The sequence below is a fragment of the Scardinius erythrophthalmus genome, assembly GCF_964197995.2.
Source record: "Scardinius erythrophthalmus genome assembly, chromosome: 5".
NCBI classification, from domain to species: Eukaryota; Metazoa; Chordata; class Actinopteri; order Cypriniformes; family Leuciscidae; genus Scardinius; species Scardinius erythrophthalmus.
In genome coordinates this window covers 25,577,033-25,598,998 of record NC_138225.1, presented here as the reverse complement: position 1 = coordinate 25,598,998, position 21,966 = coordinate 25,577,033, and the positions used below count along the sequence as shown (strand labels likewise).

The following is a 21,966-nucleotide window of genomic DNA, read 5'->3' as shown; positions in this document are numbered from 1 at the left end:
ATATAAACCAATAATTTTTTTCTCCCAAGATAATTATTCTAGAAAATAAATTAAGTACCTGTGCAAATATACACAATTCGAAGTGTTCACATTTAAGACATTGGCGCCTTCCAGTGGCCAAACATGGGTACAAACCCACAGAGCCGTAGGATGCAGCTGATTCAAGTCAACATGAGTGCACAGAGGTCTTAATGGACGTCGACAGATACAGATCTTAGCAGTCCAAACCAGACAGAGCCGGTCTGATGCGGAGACCGGGTCAGACTGGTCCAGGACGTGCAGTCTTTACCCTGTTCAGTTTGAAACAGGAAGCGTCTCCACAACAGGAGTCCAGTCACAGAGCAGACAGAACAATGACACGAGGATTTCCAGTGATTCAGCAATTGGACGAGGAGAAACTAGGTGTCTTTGCGAATGTGCGGCACAAAAGCAGAGAATAAAGTGAACAACAAAAAGTGGATGAATGATGAGATGTCAGACTTGCAAGGTGGGCTAGGAGGCTCACTGTCTGGCTAAAGGTCAACGGTGAAGCACCACAGTGATACCTGTGGAGTCAGTCATCACAAGTGAACTTTCAAGCATCTCAAAGCATTTGACATACATAGCAGACAAAACCAAAATCAAGAACTAAGCTTGTTTTCTGTACCACAATCCAATACCCTCTCATGAACAGAGCGAGATGCCATCGCAAACATGGAGAAAGTGGCATATAATCCTTTAGTATCTAGAATATATTTCACACATGACAGCACAATGACCCCCCAATCAAAAAATAACAGACCAACCATATTAAATCAACCTGTTTATCCAAACTGAACTAGCAAGAAAGGTCCTATACACTATGCCCTCATTGCTCAAACCATGTACTTGATCAATACGGGCTGGCAGCACCAACAGGGTCAAAGCATGGCTTTGCATTAAGATAGAAACAACTTCTAGACATGACAGTAACATCTAATGCTATTGCACAATTATCACCATTCACAATTACATTTTGATCACCATCGGTTGTGAATTGCTTATGCTTGGCAAATTGACAACTATTGCAAAACTAGGCCTTGTTACACATCAAAAACCAGAACTGGTTCGATCAAAAAGTAAGCCAAGAGTATTATTTAAAAAAACAACAAATAAGCTCCAAATAAACCTAATTCTACCCATGACAAAAAAATCTGAAGCAGCATATATATTCTATTCAGGTCTCAAACCTGCAAATGAAACCCCTGTTAAATTGATAATAGCATGATTACAAATCTGTTAAAGAGACGAAATTGCGTATGGCTAAAAAACCAACACGAGCTACAGCGAAAAGATGACCAGTCCATGACACAATGTCCATGGTCATTCTGTTAGTTACACAGCATTGTTAAGAATTTGCAATGGAAACAGAGCCATATATATGCCATATTATTACAAGATTGCAAGTGCAACTGATTTTACAATAAATAAAAAATCACGTTTTTCAAAGCCCTGTTGGTGCATTTGCCCCAAAAACATATTACAGTAGTGAGAGCACTGAACCTCTTCCTGTACTCCTGCATTAAAACATCCTGCATTTTAGATATCTGGTGCCAAAATGATTGGGTAAGGGATCAAAAGATTTTTCAATACCAATTTAGTCATAGAAAGCCTAGGAATTTTAATGAAAAAAGCCGACATGTATGTGCTAATGAATGTGATTATGAGTTAATGTCTGCAAAAGCTAAACCACAACATACTTTGCAATGCAAACACCATTTCTGTATTGGATATTTACTTTTCTATTTCTTTTTAATACTGGAGGTGGGAGAGAATCTATTGACAATTAAATAGTATTGAATAGGAAAGGTGTTTTTTTCCTAGACATGATTTTAATCAGATATCTACAATGCAGGAAGTGTGTCTTTTTTATGACACTGAACACTAAAACCATCTGTCTTAGTAAAATCACTCATGTGATAACCTCAACTCCACTCAGACTGGGTAAAAGGAGAGGTGACTATTTGCAAAGTTTCATCAACAACCAACCAATCAACGTGCCTGTCCGAGAAGGGTCAGGGAAAGTAATTTGGCATTAAATGTCTCTTCTAAATTAAACATGGTAGAAAGTAAGTAAACTGGCACTATACATCAGAAAAACAGATTTTCTAGGGAACAAAATTTAGCTTGGACAATCTCAAAAACAAAGTGTAGATGGTTGGCTTGCAGCCTAATCAAATTTGTGGTCGCCAGCGAATGTGATGTGGATTTGGGTGGGCATCGTGAGCTATGATGAAGTTAGGATACATTTGCCAACTTCACATTTGTGCATATAGTTCATTGGCAGCTACAGTCCTACATTGTCAATGATTCAATGCTTTGACTTGACGTATTAAGAAAATGTAAGACACATTAAATCACAAAAACATAAAAATGATGACCCGTTTAAAATGTCAAGACTTGTTGAAAACATACAAAAGTGGTTAAAAAAAAGAATGACATCAATTATTGAAGTAAGAATTTCATGACTAGAATGAGAATAAAAATACTAAACTGGATTCAATCCAGACCCAGTGAATGAGGCTGTTCAGAGAGTGAGTGAGTGTGTGTGTGTGTGTGTGTGTGTGTGTGTGTGTGTGTGTGTGTGTGTGTGTGTGTGTGTGTGTGTGTGTGTGTGTGTGTATCCGTGTTAAGAAGCGCTCAGGTTTATGTTGTGCATGGAAGGGGTGTGCTTGTTTTTGTACTTTAGATTTCCATATCGTCAGGATTGAGTGTCCGGTGCTTTTAAGGTGACTGTGTTTGTTTACGTGTATGTGTGTTCAGGTGTGTGCTGAGTGTTGTTGGAGGGATCAGATTTTGTCTATAACACATAAGTCAGATCTCTATAACAACGGATATAGTGAGGGGACATCTACGAGTCAAGTCTTCTCCCCCGTCCCCTCAGAGCTCCACCTCTTTAGAGATCTGCGATGCGATGTGCCTGAAGGCGAGGGGAGCCCCCCACAGGCGTGTGTAGCGTACTCCGTTTGCCTCTGCGGGACCCACACTCAGTTGGCACACCTCAGCTTGGAATGCGACTTTTGATCCTGCCGACCCATGACTGCAGCACAGCAGAAACGGGCCAGCGTGCCGGACCTGGCAGCCGCATCCCCTCGCTGCCTCACGCAAGGCCAGTACCACTTCTGCAGGGGCCCGGGGGGGACGGGGGAAACGACCCCTTACATCCCACCCCCCTCCCCTGCCCCAGGACTGGGACGCTTTCTGATCCCCAGATAAATGGCCACTGGAGAATAGAGAGAAAGAGAGCATGAGAACGAGACAGACCATACTGAGTAAATCATATTTGAGATTCACATCTTCAGAAAGAAGTCACTGCTTTCATCACCCTTGTTTTATGCAATTTACGCATTACTATTACTACTTATTAATAATATTTGTATGTTAATTATTGGTGTGTGTATTGATGCTTTAGTGTTATTTAAATGTACAACAATTATGCTATAAATTATCCACAGCTGAAGTTTATATTAGTCTATTCATTGCAATCTGTTGGCAAAGTCTGTTCTTAAAGTCGGCATGACATGAAAATTGAATTGGATATTTCTTGATCATAACATGTAGTATCACATGAGGACTCACCCTGTGACCGAAGATCTGCTGACTCCCTCAGATTCATTTGTGATCCTGCAAAAAAGCACACATCTTGAGATGATCTGCATTATCCCAACAGTGACCCATCCATTCACACAACTCCAACATAACTAACAAAAAGACAAACATGCGTATCTGGATCTCTCAGTCCTGTATGGAGACGACCCAGCAATTTAATCTGCAATTTGGTCAATGTAACTAACTATCCTGATGTTGATCTGAGCAAAGTACAACAGTCATAACGAATAAAAACGTTGCATGTTCCTGGATGCATGCAAACCGATTAGAGACAAAACCTCCATGCACCATCATCCAGACTTTCCTCACCCTCACAACCTATTTGTCAGACTTGCACAATTCTGCAAAGGACATTGCATGCAGATAGGCGTGCCATGTGCAGAGACAGACGGACGTGCAGCGGCAACAGACAGGCAAGCAGAGGCAGACAGGGGAACTTACTAACTGTTTTGGATCCCTGTGGAAGAGTGCAACCCGACACTGATTTATTAGAGCCCTGGCGTTTAGAGGGGTCAAGATTGACCCTAGGAGAGAGAAACAAAATGAGGAGAGCGAGAGAAAGACAAAGACAGAAGGATTGAGTGATAGCGAGAGAAAATGGAGAGAAAGAAAGGTAACAGAAATAAGAACAAAGAGGGAAAGATTACGAAAGGTACACATTTGTAAGCTTGGAAAGCCTGAAAAAGAGAGGCAATACGCCAAGGAATGATGAAGGTGTGAAGCATGAGTGTACAACTCATTTTTAATCTGAAAGAATTACCCAGTGTTATTCGACAGGTCGTACTCTAGCTCTTTAAAACAAAAAAAGGAATCCCTAATATACCTGCAGCCAAATTATGAGATAATAATACAGGTGACTTTTAAGACCTGATGCACGGATCCATTATACTGTTCACTCTTTTCACCATTCACTTAAAACGAAACTGACTGTTTACATGAATACTCACCAAGCCTGGCATTTTAACATTATTTTGTGTGTATTTGAATGTTTAAGTGCAATAAGCAGCGAAAATAACTCAAAAGTACTGAGAGGCGGCTTTATGTGCACATACTTTGTGTCTGAGCACAAAATACATGGGAATGAATAAAATTTTGTGCAAAAAGCGCAATCCCACGTCAAAATTCAAGCCCTGTAACAACAACATTCATCCGGAGCAAATTAAACGAGTGAGTGATCGGAGGCGGGTTAGTGTGTCAACTCGCTGTCGGAGAGATGAGAAAGCGAGAAAGTGAAGCTGGTATCGTGTATCTTTTCTGCGGAAAATGAGTATTGGAAGTATCGATATGTATAAAAAAAATCTATATTTTTGACAACACTAGATTGCACTTAGTTTATTTCAGATGTATTTTTAAAAGACTACTATAGAAAAATGTATATATTATATATAAAATTCATGCATGAATGCGTTACACGCCACTGCTGAAATCCACCCACACCTTGGATGGTTTTAATGTGAAGCCCATATGATATAATGGATTATACACTACTGCATCCAGCAGCACAAATGCCAGGTAGTGACTAAAAGTACAGTGACCAACAAACCTCCAGCAAAAAGAGAGAGACAGCTTTCCATTCTAAATGATGCTTAAACCTGTTTTCTGTCATGTGATGTGCGATACTTTTTAATGCATAACTATGCATATAGAACTTCTCCTCTTACCTGCGTGTGAGTTTGGAGGTGAGTTTGCTGAACAGGTTAGAGGTGGCCCGGCTGCGGGCATTGGCCGGCAGGGCTCCAGCGTCATGACTGAGGGTGGGCGATGTGGGCGGAGGTCCATAGGTGGGCGGAACACGGTCACGGAGCTGACCCCCATGGAAGGTGCTCCGGATGGTGGATCCACGTGTTAACCGACAGCGCTCACCTGAGGAAGAAGAGGAGGATGCTCCCGCTCCAACAATACTGAGAGTGGAGGGAGAGGTGGGAGGGAGGCGGTGAGCCAGAGAGCTGAGGAGAGATAGACACAAATAGTGAATGAGAAGCCGACAGGGCACTGCAATATGCAGCACGGTGACAGAGTGTAACTGTGTTTGTGAATGTGTGTTTGTCACCTGTTGTCTTTGCCGTTCTGCAGCAGCGAGTGTCGGTCAGTGCTGGAACGATCTGTACATACGTACGTGTTTCTACGGGTCATAGTACTTCCTGGGATATTGTTCTGCAAGGAAGATGGCAGACAACATTTCATTAACCTCCCACAAAATAAAGAATATCATTACAAAACGCAACGCTACACGTACACTCATAAAATGGGATCCAACATTCTGAGACCATATTGAAAACCTAGGATTCAAAATGTAATTAAAATAAACAGAAAGTTTTAGTATTAAAAATTAAAATGAAAAAATAATTATTATTTTTAATATTTAGAATTCAGTCACTTATGCTCATCAAGGTGCCATTTATTTGCTCAAAAATACAATACAAAATTGTGAAATATTATTACAATTTAAAATTTTACTATATTATTATTATTGGTGCTCAAGAAACATTTCTTATCTTTATCAATGTCGAAAACAGTTGTGCTGCTTAATATTTTTCTGGAAACCATGACACATTTTTTCAGGATTCTTTAATGAATAGAAACAGCATTTATTTGAAATAGAAAGCTTTTGTAACATTATAAATGTTTACCCTCACTTTTGATCAATTTAATGCGTCATTTCTGAATAAAAGTATTAATTTCTTTAAAAAAAACCTTCTGACCCCAACCATTTCAACAATAGTGTTTATATAATAAAATAATGATTCAATTAGAGAAATTTCTCTCACTGTGGTGGCGGTCATCTCCTTGCGACGATCAGGTATCTCTGCCTTGTTGGGGTTGTTGGCGGTGCTGACCATTGGACTAGATGGTGGTAAGGTTCGACTGCCCATTACACTACAGCTGGCCTTCCTCGGCGGCATGCGGCTCTCACGCAGCTCACGATCTCCACCGCTGGTCGGGCTACGCTTAGGGTGCATCACAGGCATGCTAGGACCACCTGCAGAACAAACTGATAATGATTATAATCATAAACAATTAGAAGTACGTTTGTGTTTAGAGTTGAAGCTCAAGTGTCTCATACAGAAGTCACTGTGCCGTCGCTGGCGGTGGTAGGTAGAGGCGCTGCGCTGAGTCTTGCTGTGTGAGGATGAGGAAGATGATGAAGAAGAGGACTGTTTGTTGGTTCCATTGGTCATTGGGCTTGGACGCACACGTGGCAACGTCATACTGCCGCTAACTCGTGACTCAGCGCCATCCTATGACCAAAAAGCAATGAAAAAAAATGTAAAAATGAAAAATAAACTCAGATTTCAGGTCTTTGTTTATCTCATGTATTATGTATTACCTCAGTCTTCAGGCCCAACAGTAGATATGTAGCCGTGACTTCATTATATTTCTGAGTGAGTAAAGAGTCCTTAATTTCTTCAGTAGTAAATCCCATCCCGACCATAATCTCTGAAAAGACAAAGAAATAAGTGAGAACAGAAAGAAATATTTCCAGACACAATCATTCTCTTTATTCTATGCATCACAGAACAATTAGTAACAGTAGTAAAATACTTTAACCAGTTTCTTACTGGTCTACACCCTCACCAATGCGGTTGGCGTCACTGTAGTCCTCTGCTGGCTCAATGTGGGGCTTCAGCTCGTCGCCCTCAAACCCTGAATTCATCCACTTATCCTTCATCACTTGCTGTGGAGGAAATACCAGCATCCTGACTACACAGAAACTTCTTAGCTCAGTCATTTATCTGCTTTGACTTAACACGAATTATACTAATAATAGCATTTAGCGAATTTCAGCAAATGCATGCTGTACATCACACAAATAGGCACATTAGTATCTGGTATGGTAGTGTGTATCAATGAATGTGCAAGTAGGCACCTCTAGAGTGCAACGTTTGCTGGGATTGAGCACAAGAAACCTGCGCAGAATCCCCTCACAGTCTGTGGACATGTAGAAGGGTACACGGTACTTCCCCCTCAACACTCGCTCACGCAGCTCCTGGAAAACACATGCACCAGCAAACAGAGTGACAAACAGATATCAGTGTGGTCTTGACACACCAAGCCAACGGATGGCCATCGGTGAGCTTCTGTCAGGCTAGTTTTCGGCTCATTCAGCATATTGAATCTGTATCGTGGCCGTTGGTGAGAGAAATCGCTCTGATTGACTGTTCAGTCTAGAGAACGTGTCGGTGCTCAAGAATAAAAGTGAAAGTGATGAAAGCGAGTCTAGACAGCAGAGATAAAAGGCTGTTCTAATTTTACATCATCTTACCTGAGCATTCCAGTGTGCAAATATTTTCATAACATATAACATGAGCCACATGGAATTAAGAGCAAAATTTCATGCTAGGCGACTAAAAAAACATCTTTAATTAGCTAATGGCTATTAAATTGTACGATTTCAGTCGCTTGTGATTGAGATAGAGGCAAAAAAATAAGTTTAGCGCAGATATAATTCCATTGCCTGGTGAGCTTTGTGTACCGTCACTTGGCTGAGAGCACCCTCTGTCGCTTTCTCTCACACATGCGCACTTAACGTGAGAGAAAAAGAGGGGCTTGCACATGCCACGTAAAGAGAATTGACGCGCTAGATCTAAATGCTCGATGGCCAAGAGTTGACAGAACTCTCTGCATCGTCATGAAAGTTTACGTGTTTTTAAGCCTTGCCAATTTAAACATTCAAGCGCAAGAAGATGCGAACAACAACTCGCATGAGCTGTGTGCCCAATAAGCTGCATCTGACAGCATGCAAATACTGAATTTGAGCTCTCTTTCATATCTTCTTGCGCTTGAATGGACAATTTCACACAAAATGATGTGAAAAAAACAGTCTTGGCGAGTATCCTAAACATATACAGTTATGTCTTAAGTGAATGTAAACAGCGGAGAAAGAAAACGCATGTGTAAAGGCCTGTTCACACTGGGACGAATTTCGTGACTAAACAAAGGGCGCCAATGTGAGTGTGCACACCGACGCGAAAAACGCCACGCGTAAAAGCGTCATTTTTTAAAAAACGCCTCGGGTTCGTTTTTTTGGTTTGACGCACCGCGTCAAAAACTATCCGACCAATGAGATTGGCGCTTTTGCTCAGTGTCTGGAGCTTCTGAAGTTACAGTAAAACACAACTTGGGGGCGCTCAAACACAAAACGTTCTTGCCGAGCACACATACGTAACGGCGAAGAAGATATATGCCGAGTAGCGTCTAAACACTGCAGGGAAGAAATAAGACGAGGAAGATGCAAGGCAAGATGAATGTAGAGCTGCTGGTCTCGTTGGAGTCGGAACATAAAGAACTATATGACAAACGCGACAGCGACTACAAAAATCTTGATAAAAGAGAACTGTTATGGAGTGGTATTAAGCGCCATCTAATGTCAGGGAATGAATTTGCATGTTCACTCGGCTCATCGTCAGCGAAAATAGCTTGGGTGTGAACACAAAAAACGCGTTGAAAAACGCTGGCGAATAACGCGCGCCGATATTCGTCCCGGTGTGTACGGGCCTTAACAGTATCAGATCCGTGCATTATGTCTTAAAGTGACAGCAGCCTAATATTCCTGCTGCTGTCAGTGTTTTAATGTTAATCAAACAACAAAAGAATCACTGTAAAAAATCACTTGTTGCTCTTGAATGAATAACTTTTGTAACTTTAATAAGGATTAATCTATATTTAACTTATACAGCGAAGACTATGCCGTGTTATTTTACATTTGATTACTTTATTCAGTTTTCTGTACCTATCTACCTAACCTGTATCTAATTTTATATTACATTTATGTAGAATTTTTTTATTTGCTCTGTTCTTGCATTCCATGTAAAGTCTGGTGAGTAAAATAAAAAAATGCACTACCCAATGGCGACTCTGACTTTGACGTCGGCTTGGTGTGTCTTGTTTAAAACTTGTTCAAAGAAATGTTTAAAACCAAAGTTAAGACACATTCAAAGTACCGTAAAAAAAAAAAAACATTTCCCTTGATGTACTCTACCAATTTTTTTTATTATAATTAATACTTTTTTTCAGAAAGGGTGCATTAAATTAATTAAAAAGCGACAGTAAATAATTAATTACATTGTTACAAAAATATGTTTTAAATAAATGTGGTTTTATTACTTTCTATTGATCAAAGAATTAAATAATTTTAAACTGTAACAATATTTCACAACATTACAATGTTTGCTGTATTTTTGATCGAATAAATGCAGCCTTGGTGAGTAAAAGAGATGTCTTTCAAAAAACAAAGAATCTTACCAAAACTAAAACTAAGGAATGGTAGTGCATTTTTTGTTGTAAATAGAAATATAACTGGTGTCAGTTTATCAATATCACAAAATCATGGAATATTGCAATAAGAGACTGTATCAATTCTTTCCTTGCAGGGTGTAAAATGGCAGGAAATTATCATTGTGAGTGTAGGAACAAAATAACTGTACCTTGAGGTTCTGTCCATCAAAAGGAAGAGACCCGCTGACCAGCGTGTAGAGGATGACACCCAGGCTCCAGATGTCCACCTCAGGCCCGTCATACTTTTTTCCTTGAAACAACTCTGGAGCTGCGTAAGGCGGGGAACCGCAGAAGGTGTCCAACTTATTCCCCAACGTAAACTCATTACTAAAGCCAAAGTCTGCTATCTTTATGTTAGCATCTGCATCCAACAGCAAATTCTCTGCCTACAAATACAGAAAGTCATGAGCGTGTGAAGGAGGCAGAAAAATAATTAAGTTGTACAGATTAACTGTGAGAGAAAAACAAAGAGAAATAAACAGGACAGAAAGTGATACAAACACATACTACACACAGTAATACTACATCATACTTTTACAGCATAGTGCTTGTACAGTGCTAAAAAAAAATATTTTTGTATCTTTAAAATGATTAATTATTATCAAACCTGAATAAGATTTAATGGGGTTTGAAAAATCTGCATAATTCAAGATATATCCTCACACAATTTTGCTTCTCAAGTAAAATGAAAAGTGTTAGAGATGTTTCAGATATTTTAAGTGAAAACAAGACAAAAATGCAGATTTGCAGTGTAAAGATTCAAACTCGTACCTTCAGATCTCTGTGAACTATATTCTTCTGATGACAGTAATGAACAGCTGACACAATCTGAAACGAAATAGAAAAAACTAATATGACCCAGGTAAAACTGGGTACACATGTAACTGGAGATGAAACTGTAAACCAGAAGCTTAATGTGACACAACACCTTGATCTTAAACTGTATGTGCTGTATTCATTAGGTAAATGTCTCACCTGTCTGAATTTGGCTCTAGCCTCTATTTCTTTCATTCTCCCATGAGACACCAGGTAATCAAACACCTCACCTGGAAAACCAAATCCCACACGTATAATGTCCCAAAATATCACAGAGGCACCTATAAATGTTATGAGTATCAAAGGTCTTTTTGCATTATGTTTCAGCTCTGGGGAAAAACCACATTACACAAATAAATACCCTATAGTGAACACACAGCTCATGAAGTACTTTCATGGACACACAAGTATGTACTAGTATGCAGTTACACAATGTTTTATACTCCATACTTCAGTATGAACTTCAGAGCTCACCTCCACTTGCATATTCCATCACAAGATAAAGCGTCTTCTCTGTTTCAATAACCTCAAAAAGTTGCACTGTAATATATAAGAGATCAAATATTTTTGGAAAGTTAAAGTTTAAACAGCATTAGCTAATTATTTTGCATAGTCAGTATTATAAAAGCAGCATTCATGCATGCATTTGTTGCATTTTAGTGCATCTTACCAATGTTGGGGTGATGGAGGGTCTTCATGATCCGCACTTCTCTGAACAGCTGCAAGAGAAAAGAGAAAGAAAGTAAGAAAGAAAGAGTGGTGTGATTCTTCAGGGATTATCAAGAAAAACAATGCCGTTTAAATTATGTTCCCAGAATATACTGATATTCTTATTATCATCAACGTCAGCCTCAAGGTAGGACAATAAAATCCAGATAGAATATATACTTCTGTATTTTGTTGTCTCTCAGTCTGAAGGGAGTAACCAATATACCATTCCAGTAGCTGTGGAAACACTGTGATGCACCTGAACCATTCTGTATCAGCTGTTTTCCTCAACTCTGTGGGTTACTGAGGGTTGTCGACTTAGTAGCCAATCCCAATACTCTTCTCTTTTTTATCACATGGCCTCATTCTTTCATTATGACTAAGCGCAATATTGTGTTAAACAAAAACAAAAATCCACTAAATCTATTTCAAAACTGTTACTGTCAGTTTAAAGTTGGCATGCAATGGAAATTCACCAATATTTTCTTAATGTTTGTTATTGATCTTACAGCATCTTCAATAAACAAGCTACCTTTAGTCCAGAATGCAGCTGCTAGAGTTCTTACTAGGTCAAGAAAATAAGATCATATAACTAATTATTTAATTATCGATAATTACCAATTATCTCTACACTGGTTACCTATTAAGTTCTGTATCAATTAAATAGTATTGCTACTGACCTATAAGGCCCTAAATGATTTAGCTCCTGTATATTTAACTAATCTTCTATCGCCTTACAATCCATCATGCTCTTTAAGGTCACAAAACTCTGGGCTTTTGATAGTACCTAGAATATCTAAGTCCACTAAAGAAGGGAGAGCGTTATCACATTTGGCTCCTAAACTCTGGAATAGCCTTCCTGATGATGTCCGGGGCTCAGGCACACTTTCCCAGTTTAAAACTAGATTAAAGAAGCATCTCTTTAGCCAAGCATTCATATAATGCATCTCCTAACCTCATACAGTTATATCAGATCAAAAGCACATGATTATTCTTGCTTAATGTTATGAACAGTAGCTACGCTAATTATTTTCTATTTGCTTCTCTGTTTTATCTTGGGATGCGCATCCTGAGGTAACTAGAGAGTTTGTCAGTTCCAGTTTGGATCCAGCCTATCATGAAGACTTCAGATGCCCGACACCTATGAAGAGACGGCACCAACTCCCGCGAAGACTTCAGAAGACGCAAACTCAACAATCAACATGCACCAATGCTACATTTTTCTAAATTTCATAATCACTTGTTAACAAACAATTATTCATTACTTCTATGAGCTCATTGTTTCTGCATTAAATTAATACATTGTTTAAATAATTAATACCTTTTTCGCGTATTGTGATTTTGTATATGTACATTTCTGAAATACATAACTTAGACAGAACCTCTGATAACAGATCACTCTAAATTGTAATGTGGACTCATGCATTTTCTGTAAAGATGCTTTGAAATGATGTGTATTGTGAAAAGCGCTATACAAATAACTGTGAATTGAATTGAGTTGAATGTCTGTGCAGGTTTTTTTTTTTTTTTTTGACCTAGTAATTTTTTTTCAATCAAAAACGACTGAAACGACAGATTCCTCTCAAGTGTCTTATGCTGGACTTCTCCAGTCATTTGGTCAACTTAAACCCACCCCGTTCTTACAATCAACTGCAAGCTCATATTAGATCTGCCTCAATCCAATCATCCAATCAACAACCAGAGGATAGAGCAAAGTCCTAGCCCTATTTTTTTTTTTCTTTTAGATGCTCCTAATAAACATGTAACAGTAAAATAAACATGTTTAAAACTGTGTTGTTGACATAAAAGTTCAGAGATGTTTGAATTAACTGCAAAAAAATATGCAAATCAGAAGACCAGAAGAAGATTAGAAAGAAGCATTGCTGACAGACCAACAAACTGTGAATGAATGCTGTAGTGAGCCATGCCACATGTAAACATACTTTTTATACTTATTTTATGTTAGATCAAATAGGAGATATCATCTAGCAAACCAGACAAATCATGACCCAACATGACACAGGACAAATCTCTAAGCTTTCCTTTATGTGCAACACTAAAGGGCAAGAAAAGAGGGATGGGACAAACACTTACTCTGACAACTGGCAAATGCTCCACTGAACAGTGATTCCTATATCAGCTATATGAGTGATCAAAAAGCCAAACGTGACTTATGTTCAATAAGGGTGGTTTACAGTTTGTGTACAGTTAACGGTGTGTGTGTTACAGAGCCAATACTGAATCACAGTGGGGCATTCTGGGCCTGTGGAGAACCGCAGCTGTCGACCTCTCCTCTCCAACACACACACTAAGCACACAAACAAATGATGCATTTTGAAAACAAGACTGCCCATGGCCAGATTTAAAGAGATAAGTCAGAAGACTTTGGTATAAAATGGACATAACTAAACAGTGCATGGAAATACAGTAGATATTTACAGAAAAATAATTACAGTACTCACACGCCAATTCTCCCCATAAAAAAGACAGTTCATACAGTATCACTGATGTCTGATGCTTAAGTTACTACATTTCAAAGGGGAGCTCTTGAATTAAACACAGTTGTCTGTGCTGAAATTTAATGTAACATCCATCCAGATTACTGAAAACTACTGTTTTCACAAGTGTGTTCAAAGACAGAGGCCTATCAACCATAGGTTTGTCAATAATAAAAAACAAATCTTGATGTATGCTCAAACACAGAGCAATGTGGAGTGTTGGGCTTCAATAGGAGGAATGAAGGCCGGAGATAATCTATTACGAGACAGATGAGTCACTGGCATACAGGCGAGAGCGCAGACTCAACAGAGACACTAAACACCACACACACACACACACACACACACACACACACACACACACACACACACACACACACACACACACACACACACACACTTTACTGCAATACTTCCAAGAGCTTCACACTTTTCTAGATAGGCATCTATAGTTATATATGCACTATTCACTTGTGGCACTCAATATGTGATTTTCTGGACACTTTATATAGAGTGTGCATGGATATTTTTTCCCGTTTCTGTACTAAATGTGTTAAAATTACATCATTGTGTGGCATTTGTCTTAATAAAGAAGAAAATGTCTTGAAAACATAAATACTAAATATATACTTATTGGTCTTACCTTTTGTAGGCTGGTTGGGTTCAACTGAGTCTTGTCGATAATCTTTATTGCAACCTAAATGTACAATTCACAATTAGTGATTTGAGCTCCAAAACATTTATTTTTCCTTAAGCCAGGTAGATAGCCTCCAGAAAAACTCAATCAAACCGTTATAGTGTCATTTGATTTTCATTAGTTGATACTTTTATCAAAAGCAACTTGCTAGAGTAACTGGAAACCAGTTTAAACAATTCTTGGTTATGAAAAATGACAATATGTACACTACCGTTCAAAAGTTTGGGGTTGGTAAGAATTTTTTATACTTAAAATAAGTCTCTTTGGTGGAAACCGTGATGCATTTTTTCTTAATTCTTTGATGAATAGAAAGCATTTATTTGATTTATTTGTATTGTAACATTATAAATGTCTTTACTGCCACCTTTGATCATCTGAATGCATCTTTGCTGAATAAAAGCATTAATTACTTTTAAAGAAATATCTTACTACACCCAAACTTTTGAACAGTACTGTATATATTTGACTCTATTATTAAAATACTACAGAAGATAGATAAGAAAAATATCAAATATAAAAAATAATATAGTATATGAAGAGAAATCTGTGTCAATATTTAAAACTGCTCCTTGCTTCAGAGTTTTGGTCATTTTCAGGAGTGACATCCATATTGAATAAATAAAAAAATGCAGGTAGAGCTAAATGTGTACAGCACCCAACTGTAAAACGAGTTGTTAATGCAGTGATGTAATTAGAAGTGTGTCTATGTCTCTTTTCTTCTCGCGTGGCGCAAATCAGAGACAGAGCCATGTGTCTTGACTCATTCGCAAATACTCATGCCAGTCTGTCAGTCTCTCCTGTAGCTGCTCCCACCAGCCATGTGGTCTAGAAGTAACTCATACTGTACACTTCAGACAGAGCACATGCTGTTAGTAACAACTTAAGGCGTATAAACAAAGCACATTGATGGGTATTTTATTAAAACTTGTATCTGATCACTAACATTACTTCGATCAAAAAGAGCACAAAACTTTTAGCATCCATGCTACCAAATTTATAGTTACAATAGTGTTATGGTTATATCAACCATTTTAAGTCTGGGAATGACGATTGTATTCCATGCACACACACAACCATAATTTAAGGGATTCCCATCTGCATTTAAATGCGGCTGTCACTCCCAAAAGTGTATACATGGCTCCAGACTGCCACACATAAGTTCACTGTTAATTATGCAGACTTTCTATAATGGTATTTAAACTTTTTATTTATTTTTTTTTTTTTTAGAAATGTACATATTTTAACACTGATGCAGTGTTAAAATATGTACATTTCTAAAAAAAATAAAAAATACTCTTTAAATATCACATTCTATTATTGTCCAAGATTATTAAAGCTCTCTGGTGCCCACTAACAAGTCTATCTTAAATCACACTATATCAGCTTTGGTTTATAAAAAGTAAGGGTGGGCGTGGAAATTTTCACACTTAAGTTGGACCACTTTAAAAATATACCACCCAAAGAATTAATGCTCACAAGTGTTCTAATGAGAATGAGACCTAATACAGAAGCTCCTGTAGCTACATCTTATCACACCCTTCTGGTTTTACCTATGTAAACTCTCTCTTTCTCTCTCACCTCTTTGCCTGTGAGGATGTGGCGGGCTAGCTTGACTTTAGCAAAGTTGCCCTTGCCGATGGTTTTAAGGAGCCGATAGTTTCCGATGTGGGGCAACTCGTCTGAGCTGGAGGCCATGGAGTTACGACATCTGGCACCCAGTGAACGACTCGACACATTCGTCCCCTTCTCTGAACGACTCGCTCCCAGAGACGCATGCTGGACGAAGAGACAGACACATCGAAAATATATTAAGATTATTCTAATTAAAGTTTTAACAAATAGTTTGGATTAAACTGGGGAACATGAGCTGTTGTTGAAGCAAACAGAAATAAGAAAATGGCCTGCCTGTGCGTCTAGCCAGTAAAAAAGACAAGTAGTTAGCTTAGATCACAGAAATTGCATATAGATTTATTAATTGAATTAATTAAAGCAGAATTTAATTGAGGAATAGGAAAGTTTTAAGAAAGGAATCATTAGTGAAACAGACTAATGCTACAGCGCTGATTGACTGCACCAGATTTCTGAATTAAATCCTCATTTAATGATTAAGCCTCTTACTACACACACAAAAATCAGTCTACACTAATGCAGATGGGCCACACAACTGTTGTAGTGGCTAGTAATTAGTATTTTATTTATTTATACCAATGTTTTGCTATCTTTGGCCACTGCATCACTTAATTTAACTACTATAGTGTGAACAATTCAAAAAAAAAAGAACAAGGTCACAGTTGTGTTGCTCAAATCTGGGATTAGGCAATGATGCACCGGAATTTCGGCAACCTATATTCGTCCGAAATAGTTTTGGTGGGCCGACACCATTGACTGAAACAGTGGCATTTAATTAGTGTTTCTCCATTGATGCGTTTCAACCATGTCAGGGTCTGTTTCGTGCACACAACTGCACAAATTACTGTGCCTAATTTGCTAAATTTAATTACTCAACCTTTATTTTCAGGTGTAGTTTTTAGGCTAAATCAAACTTTAATTTTGGTTTCAATGTTTTGGTAAAAACAGTGCATCACTAGTTCACGCATTTACAAAGGGTTTGTAACTGCTTTTAAATGAGTCCTCAGCTTTGGTTATACAAACGATGAAACAAACAGTTTGTGCTACAATAATATAATACAGAATTTAATAAAGAAATACGTAACTTTCTGTGCCTTCCTATGTGTGTTTTTCAGGGTCTAAAATTATTAGGAATATGCACATCTGAGGGGAAGTAAATTAAGATAATTCAGCTTTCTTGTAATGAACATGAAATCTAATTTTAAAAACTCACAGCGAAACACAAACACATGCACAACCTTTATAAATGGTGACTGAAATCATATGAATTATCATTTAGATGGCTGATGTGATGATGGTATAGGAGAGCGTAAGCACTGGTGTGTGAGTAATTCTGCCCTATAATACAGGATTAATTTACTTTGCCATGGAGGTTTTAGTCTGTCGCTGCTAAAACTAAACTATTTAGATTAGCACATTTAAACCTAAACCCCGAACACTCAAACTAACATCTGGTGAAGTTTACTGAATGGCTCCAACTGCCCCCCTTAAGAGGGGAGAGGAAGGAGCTCACACAGAAATCAAAACATGCCCATGCAGGTCCACATCTGCACCGCTGACCACGGGATTACAGCTCAGGGATTGAATAAATTACTAACGATGCCCTGCCATACTCTTACTGGACTCTACCTCACACACAGCATCCTACGCTACATACACAATATGCCAAACTGCACACACTGTGAACCAGGTCTCACTCTTATTTTTGAAAAATTATAACCAAATAAATAAAGAATATTTCATAGACTGCTCCTATTTGAAAAGGGTTTATTGGGAGAATCCCAAATGTGAGAGAGCATGTGTGGGTGTTAAGTAAGCTTAGTCCAGATCTGGCTCACATTTTCTTTATATTAATGATCAGGTTGTTTTATCTTATGCATCCTGTGCAAAGACCTTTAAATGCCCCAACTTTCCATAATATATGGTATATTATGATCAGAACATGTTTGCTCAATAAAATGTGCCATGCACATTATCTTACCTCTGTATCCTAAAACTCTGTCTCTGTCCCATATAAGGAAACATCATGTGCTACAGAGTTACATTTAATAACCACCATATTAGTGTTCTGTCTGAAAGCTGAAAAATGCTGCCTTTGCACAGTTTATACACAAAGGTAAGAAGTCAACATCCATATGTGTCACATACTATTTATTAAGATGTCTTCATCTGGTTGTTTTTTGATGACAAATATATCATTTGTTGTCTATGACATCCCAGAATCCTGTGCATGTTTCGGCAGTTGGTCTAAAGAATAACAATGCTGAATTTGAAAGAAAAGGAGTAATTTTTTACCGTTCACTACCGTTCAAAACATTTGGGGTCAGTAAGACTTCTTAAAAAATAATATTAATTTAGCAAAAGGATGATCAAACAGTGACCTTTAAGACATTTATAATGTTTGATTTCCATTTCAAATAAATGTTGTTGAACTTTCATAAAAAAATCCTGAAAAAATGTAGCACTGAAAAATATTAAGCAGAAAAACTGTTTTCAACATTGATAATAATAAGACATGTTTTAAGCAGCAAATCGACAGAATGATTTCTGAAGGATCATGTGACACTGAAGACTAATGATGCTGAAAATCCAGCTTTGACATCACAGGAATAAATTACATTTTAAAAATACATTCAAATAGAAAACAGTTCTTTTAAATTGTAACAATATTACTGTTTTACTGTATTTTTGATGAAATAAATGCAGGCTTGGTGAGCATCAGAGACTTAGGCTATATAAAAAAACATTGAAAAATATCTGACAAATCCCAAACTTTTGAATGGTAGTGTAAAAAGAGGCAGACAGTCCAAATGCAAAACGTTTTTTTTTTCGTTTCTAAGACATCAACAACCTGATCCTTCACATAAAATGTAATTAGTTGTGCACACTTTAATGAATTACTTAAAACGTTTACCTTGGTGCTTGCTTTAAAATATACAGCAAGTCTAATTATATTCATTAAGCGTTACCATCAGCTGAGATTTTGTTGTATTATAATTTTTTAATAAGCTTTCAGACAGTTTCAATCAAGCAGTCAAACATCAGGTAAATTGAATCCCTACTGATTTTGCATCAACAGCACTCTCTTTTATTAAGTAGGCCTAAATGAATTAGGCTAAGTAAAACCATAGTTGTTTTAGATTGTTTACTAAGATACTGGAGCAACACTAAATACATTAACCAACAGAGAAGTCTAGGTCAGGTCATAAAACACACTGTAATGTGCTGGCGCATGACTGCTAGGCCACTACACCAGCCAGTGCGTCTGAGTACGGAGCACGCAACTGTAGAGACGGCAGATCACAGCTAACGCTAAAAGCTCATCCTCCCTATATGACTCTGGAGCCCCAAAAGGTCATATTCATTTTATAATTTGCAGAGACAGGGTGCTCAGAGCTTCTTGCTATTCTCCCGCAAATTCTGCCAATGAAGCAAAACCCCTCTCTGGGAGAAGAGCGCGCGCTCGTGCGCAGATGATGCGCTGATGTGTACACTATGCGGATGGCGCTCTACTGCCTGCGCGTTTCGCAGCGCCTCTTTTGCTGCTTTGCACATTCAAGGATGCGGCCCGTTTTTCCAAAGAACCTGCTACGCGTACATGGGCCACTGTATCCTGCCTCTCCATCCTCCCATGAATGAACGATACCAGGCAATGAATTCCTGATATTCAATCCCGGTTGTAAAAATGACCGTGCATCTGACGTTAAATACTGGGCGTTGTGTGGAAACGGAGCGCCTAGATGATACAACAATAATAATTCATTTGAAATGATGATACTTACATGATCTGTGCTCCGGTCGTTCGCAGACGGTAAAGCAGACCGAGAGGACATTTTTCCCTGAGATTGCAAACGGTTAAAGAGGAATAGCGCGAGCAGTATTTACAGATTTAATCTCCCCCGGTAAACGCAGCCCACATCGGCCGTGCTGCTGCAGCTGGGGCCGTGCTCGTCTCACACCGCCTGCTCGGTAAAGCCTGCGTCTGTCATGGCAGCGGCAACAGCAGTCCGCAAATCTCACAGATGTCCTCGAGACAGCTGCATTATTTTTCTGCGATGCAAACCGTAGCGATCAAACGCGTCTGTTGACGATGTAAACGCAAGCGCGGCGGTATATGTGTGCTAAAACAGATTAATGCTTGGCCGGAGCCCAACGATTTTGTAGCGACTCACTACCCCCCGCCTCATCTCCGCGAGCAAAACAAATACGGCTCCGAAAACCCCGTCCTCTTTTCTCATAATAATACTGATGATCTCTCCGCTCCCCTGTACCGTTCACTCGCGCGCTCGCTCGCTCTCTTGTCGCATCTGTTTGTCATGGGAAAACAGAAGCTTTGGCCGGTGCCGAGGCCGAAACCCGTTCACATCCTAAAGCAGCCGTTATAATCCAGCGGCAGATATGTGAGATGCGCCACTGCTGCCTCCGCTAGCGCTCGCTCGTCTCGGTACTGACTCGAGCGCGCGGACGCACGCGCGCGCGCACTGATGGACAATTTAAAGAGCTCCACACAATCTGATAGAAAACTTATCCGTGACTGTAGAGGTCTTTCAATCTCAATCGTTGTTCGTTTTCATTTTATAGCTACTTATTAAAAAGTGTATATTGAGCTCAAGGAGAATAGCTCAAGGTGTTGCAGCTGTCAATCTTCTTATAAACAGTCAAATTGTAATAAAAATGAATGACCGAGAGAACCGTAGAACTTACTATATTTACAGGCTAGTGGCAAAGGACAGGATTATAAACACTAAAGGGTGCAACTGACTTCAGATGACTGTGTCTGTATAGCTGAGCATTTGACTGAATGTAAACAATGTGACATTTTATTATTATCAATGTTAAAAACAGTTGTGCTACTTAATATTTTTGTGGAAATCGTGATCATTTTTTTCAGGATTCTTCGAGGAATAGAAGGCTCAAAAGAACAGCATTTGAAACTAAAACATTGCAAAAAGTCTTTATTGTCACCAATGTCCTCGCTGAATAAAAGTATTACTTTATTAAAAAAAAAAAAAAAACAAAAAAAAAAAACATACTGGCCCAAACTATTGAACAGTATGGGTACATGCACAATTAGCTATTTTGTCAAACTTTTAAGGATAACTAGTAACACTTTAACATAACTTTCATTAATAAATTATTAACAAACATCATAATGCTTAACAGATCATTATTTAATGTCAATTAAAATGCTTACAAATGTCATTAAACTTCAGTTCAGTTCATATATTACCTAATGCAAATCTGCTATCTAAAGGTGTGTGTGGTGCCACGTACCATTACAGGTTGTCATCCTTCTCAGTCATTTCTCCATTTCATTCATCTGTTGTCAATTAACCATTTCTACTAAAGTTACTCACCATTTCCTTGTGTTCCCTGACATTATTGTGTTCATGTTCTATAGCAAACATTGAGGTGTGATATAAGGTTAGGGAAGGGTTTGGTGGTATGGGTAGGTTAAGGCTTGCCAAGGGGTCAACAGTGAACAGGGGGCAATTTATTAAGCTTTTAATCATTGTAAACCATTTGTTGAAATCATTTAGATTTTTTTAAAGTGCTTAATCATATAAATGGAAAGTTAAATGCCATTTGTAAGCATTTCAATTTACATTAAATTATCTGTTAATCATCATGTAATGTTTAAAAAGAGGAAAATACAGAGATAACATACCTTATATATAAAACAAATAACAGCAGCCTCTGACTCTGAGTGAATCG

General features: G+C 38.4%; 1 protein-coding gene across 2 annotated transcripts; it reads right to left on the bottom strand.

The window, feature by feature from the left end:
* Positions 1–2,387: 2,387 nt before the first annotated feature.
* On the bottom strand, positions 2,388–20,711 carry mark4a (MAP/microtubule affinity-regulating kinase 4a). Of its 2 annotated transcripts, XM_081366538.1 has the most exons (18): positions 20,034–20,711; positions 16,201–16,398; positions 14,569–14,622; positions 11,390–11,438; positions 11,194–11,259; positions 10,879–10,949; positions 10,675–10,731; positions 10,053–10,289; positions 7,496–7,615; positions 7,204–7,303; positions 6,956–7,065; positions 6,692–6,866; positions 6,396–6,607; positions 5,678–5,781; positions 5,289–5,573; positions 4,069–4,151; positions 3,598–3,642; positions 2,388–3,241 (listed from the first exon to the last, which is right to left on the bottom strand). In XM_081366538.1, exons 1-18 carry the CDS (start codon positions 20,082–20,084, stop codon positions 3,177–3,179), a joined length of 2,082 nt encoding a protein of 693 aa, XP_081222664.1. In that variant the 5' UTR covers positions 20,085–20,711; the 3' UTR covers positions 2,388–3,176. The 2 variants fall into 2 exon arrangements, with proteins under 2 accessions (XP_081222664.1, XP_081222663.1); XM_081366537.1 differs by lacking the exon at positions 4,069–4,151 and having other exon boundaries at positions 2,759–3,241.
* Positions 20,712–21,966: the final 1,255 nt, after the last annotated feature.

What these genes read in the sequence shown, in the direction of transcription:
- mark4a (XM_081366537.1), bottom strand. Translation starts at nt 20,084, where the DNA reads ATGTCCTCTCGGTCTGCTTTACCGTCTGCGAACGACCGGAGCACAGAT. An exon ending in CCTCCATCACCCCAACATTG is followed by an intron (nt 11,260 to 11,389) that starts GTAAGATGCACT and finishes TATATATTACAG; the next exon opens with TGCAACTTTTTGAGGTTATT. An exon ending in CAGTGACGCCAACCGCATTG is followed by an intron (nt 7,066 to 7,203) that starts GTGAGGGTGTAG and finishes TTGTCTTTTCAG; the next exon opens with AGATTATGGTCGGGATGGGA.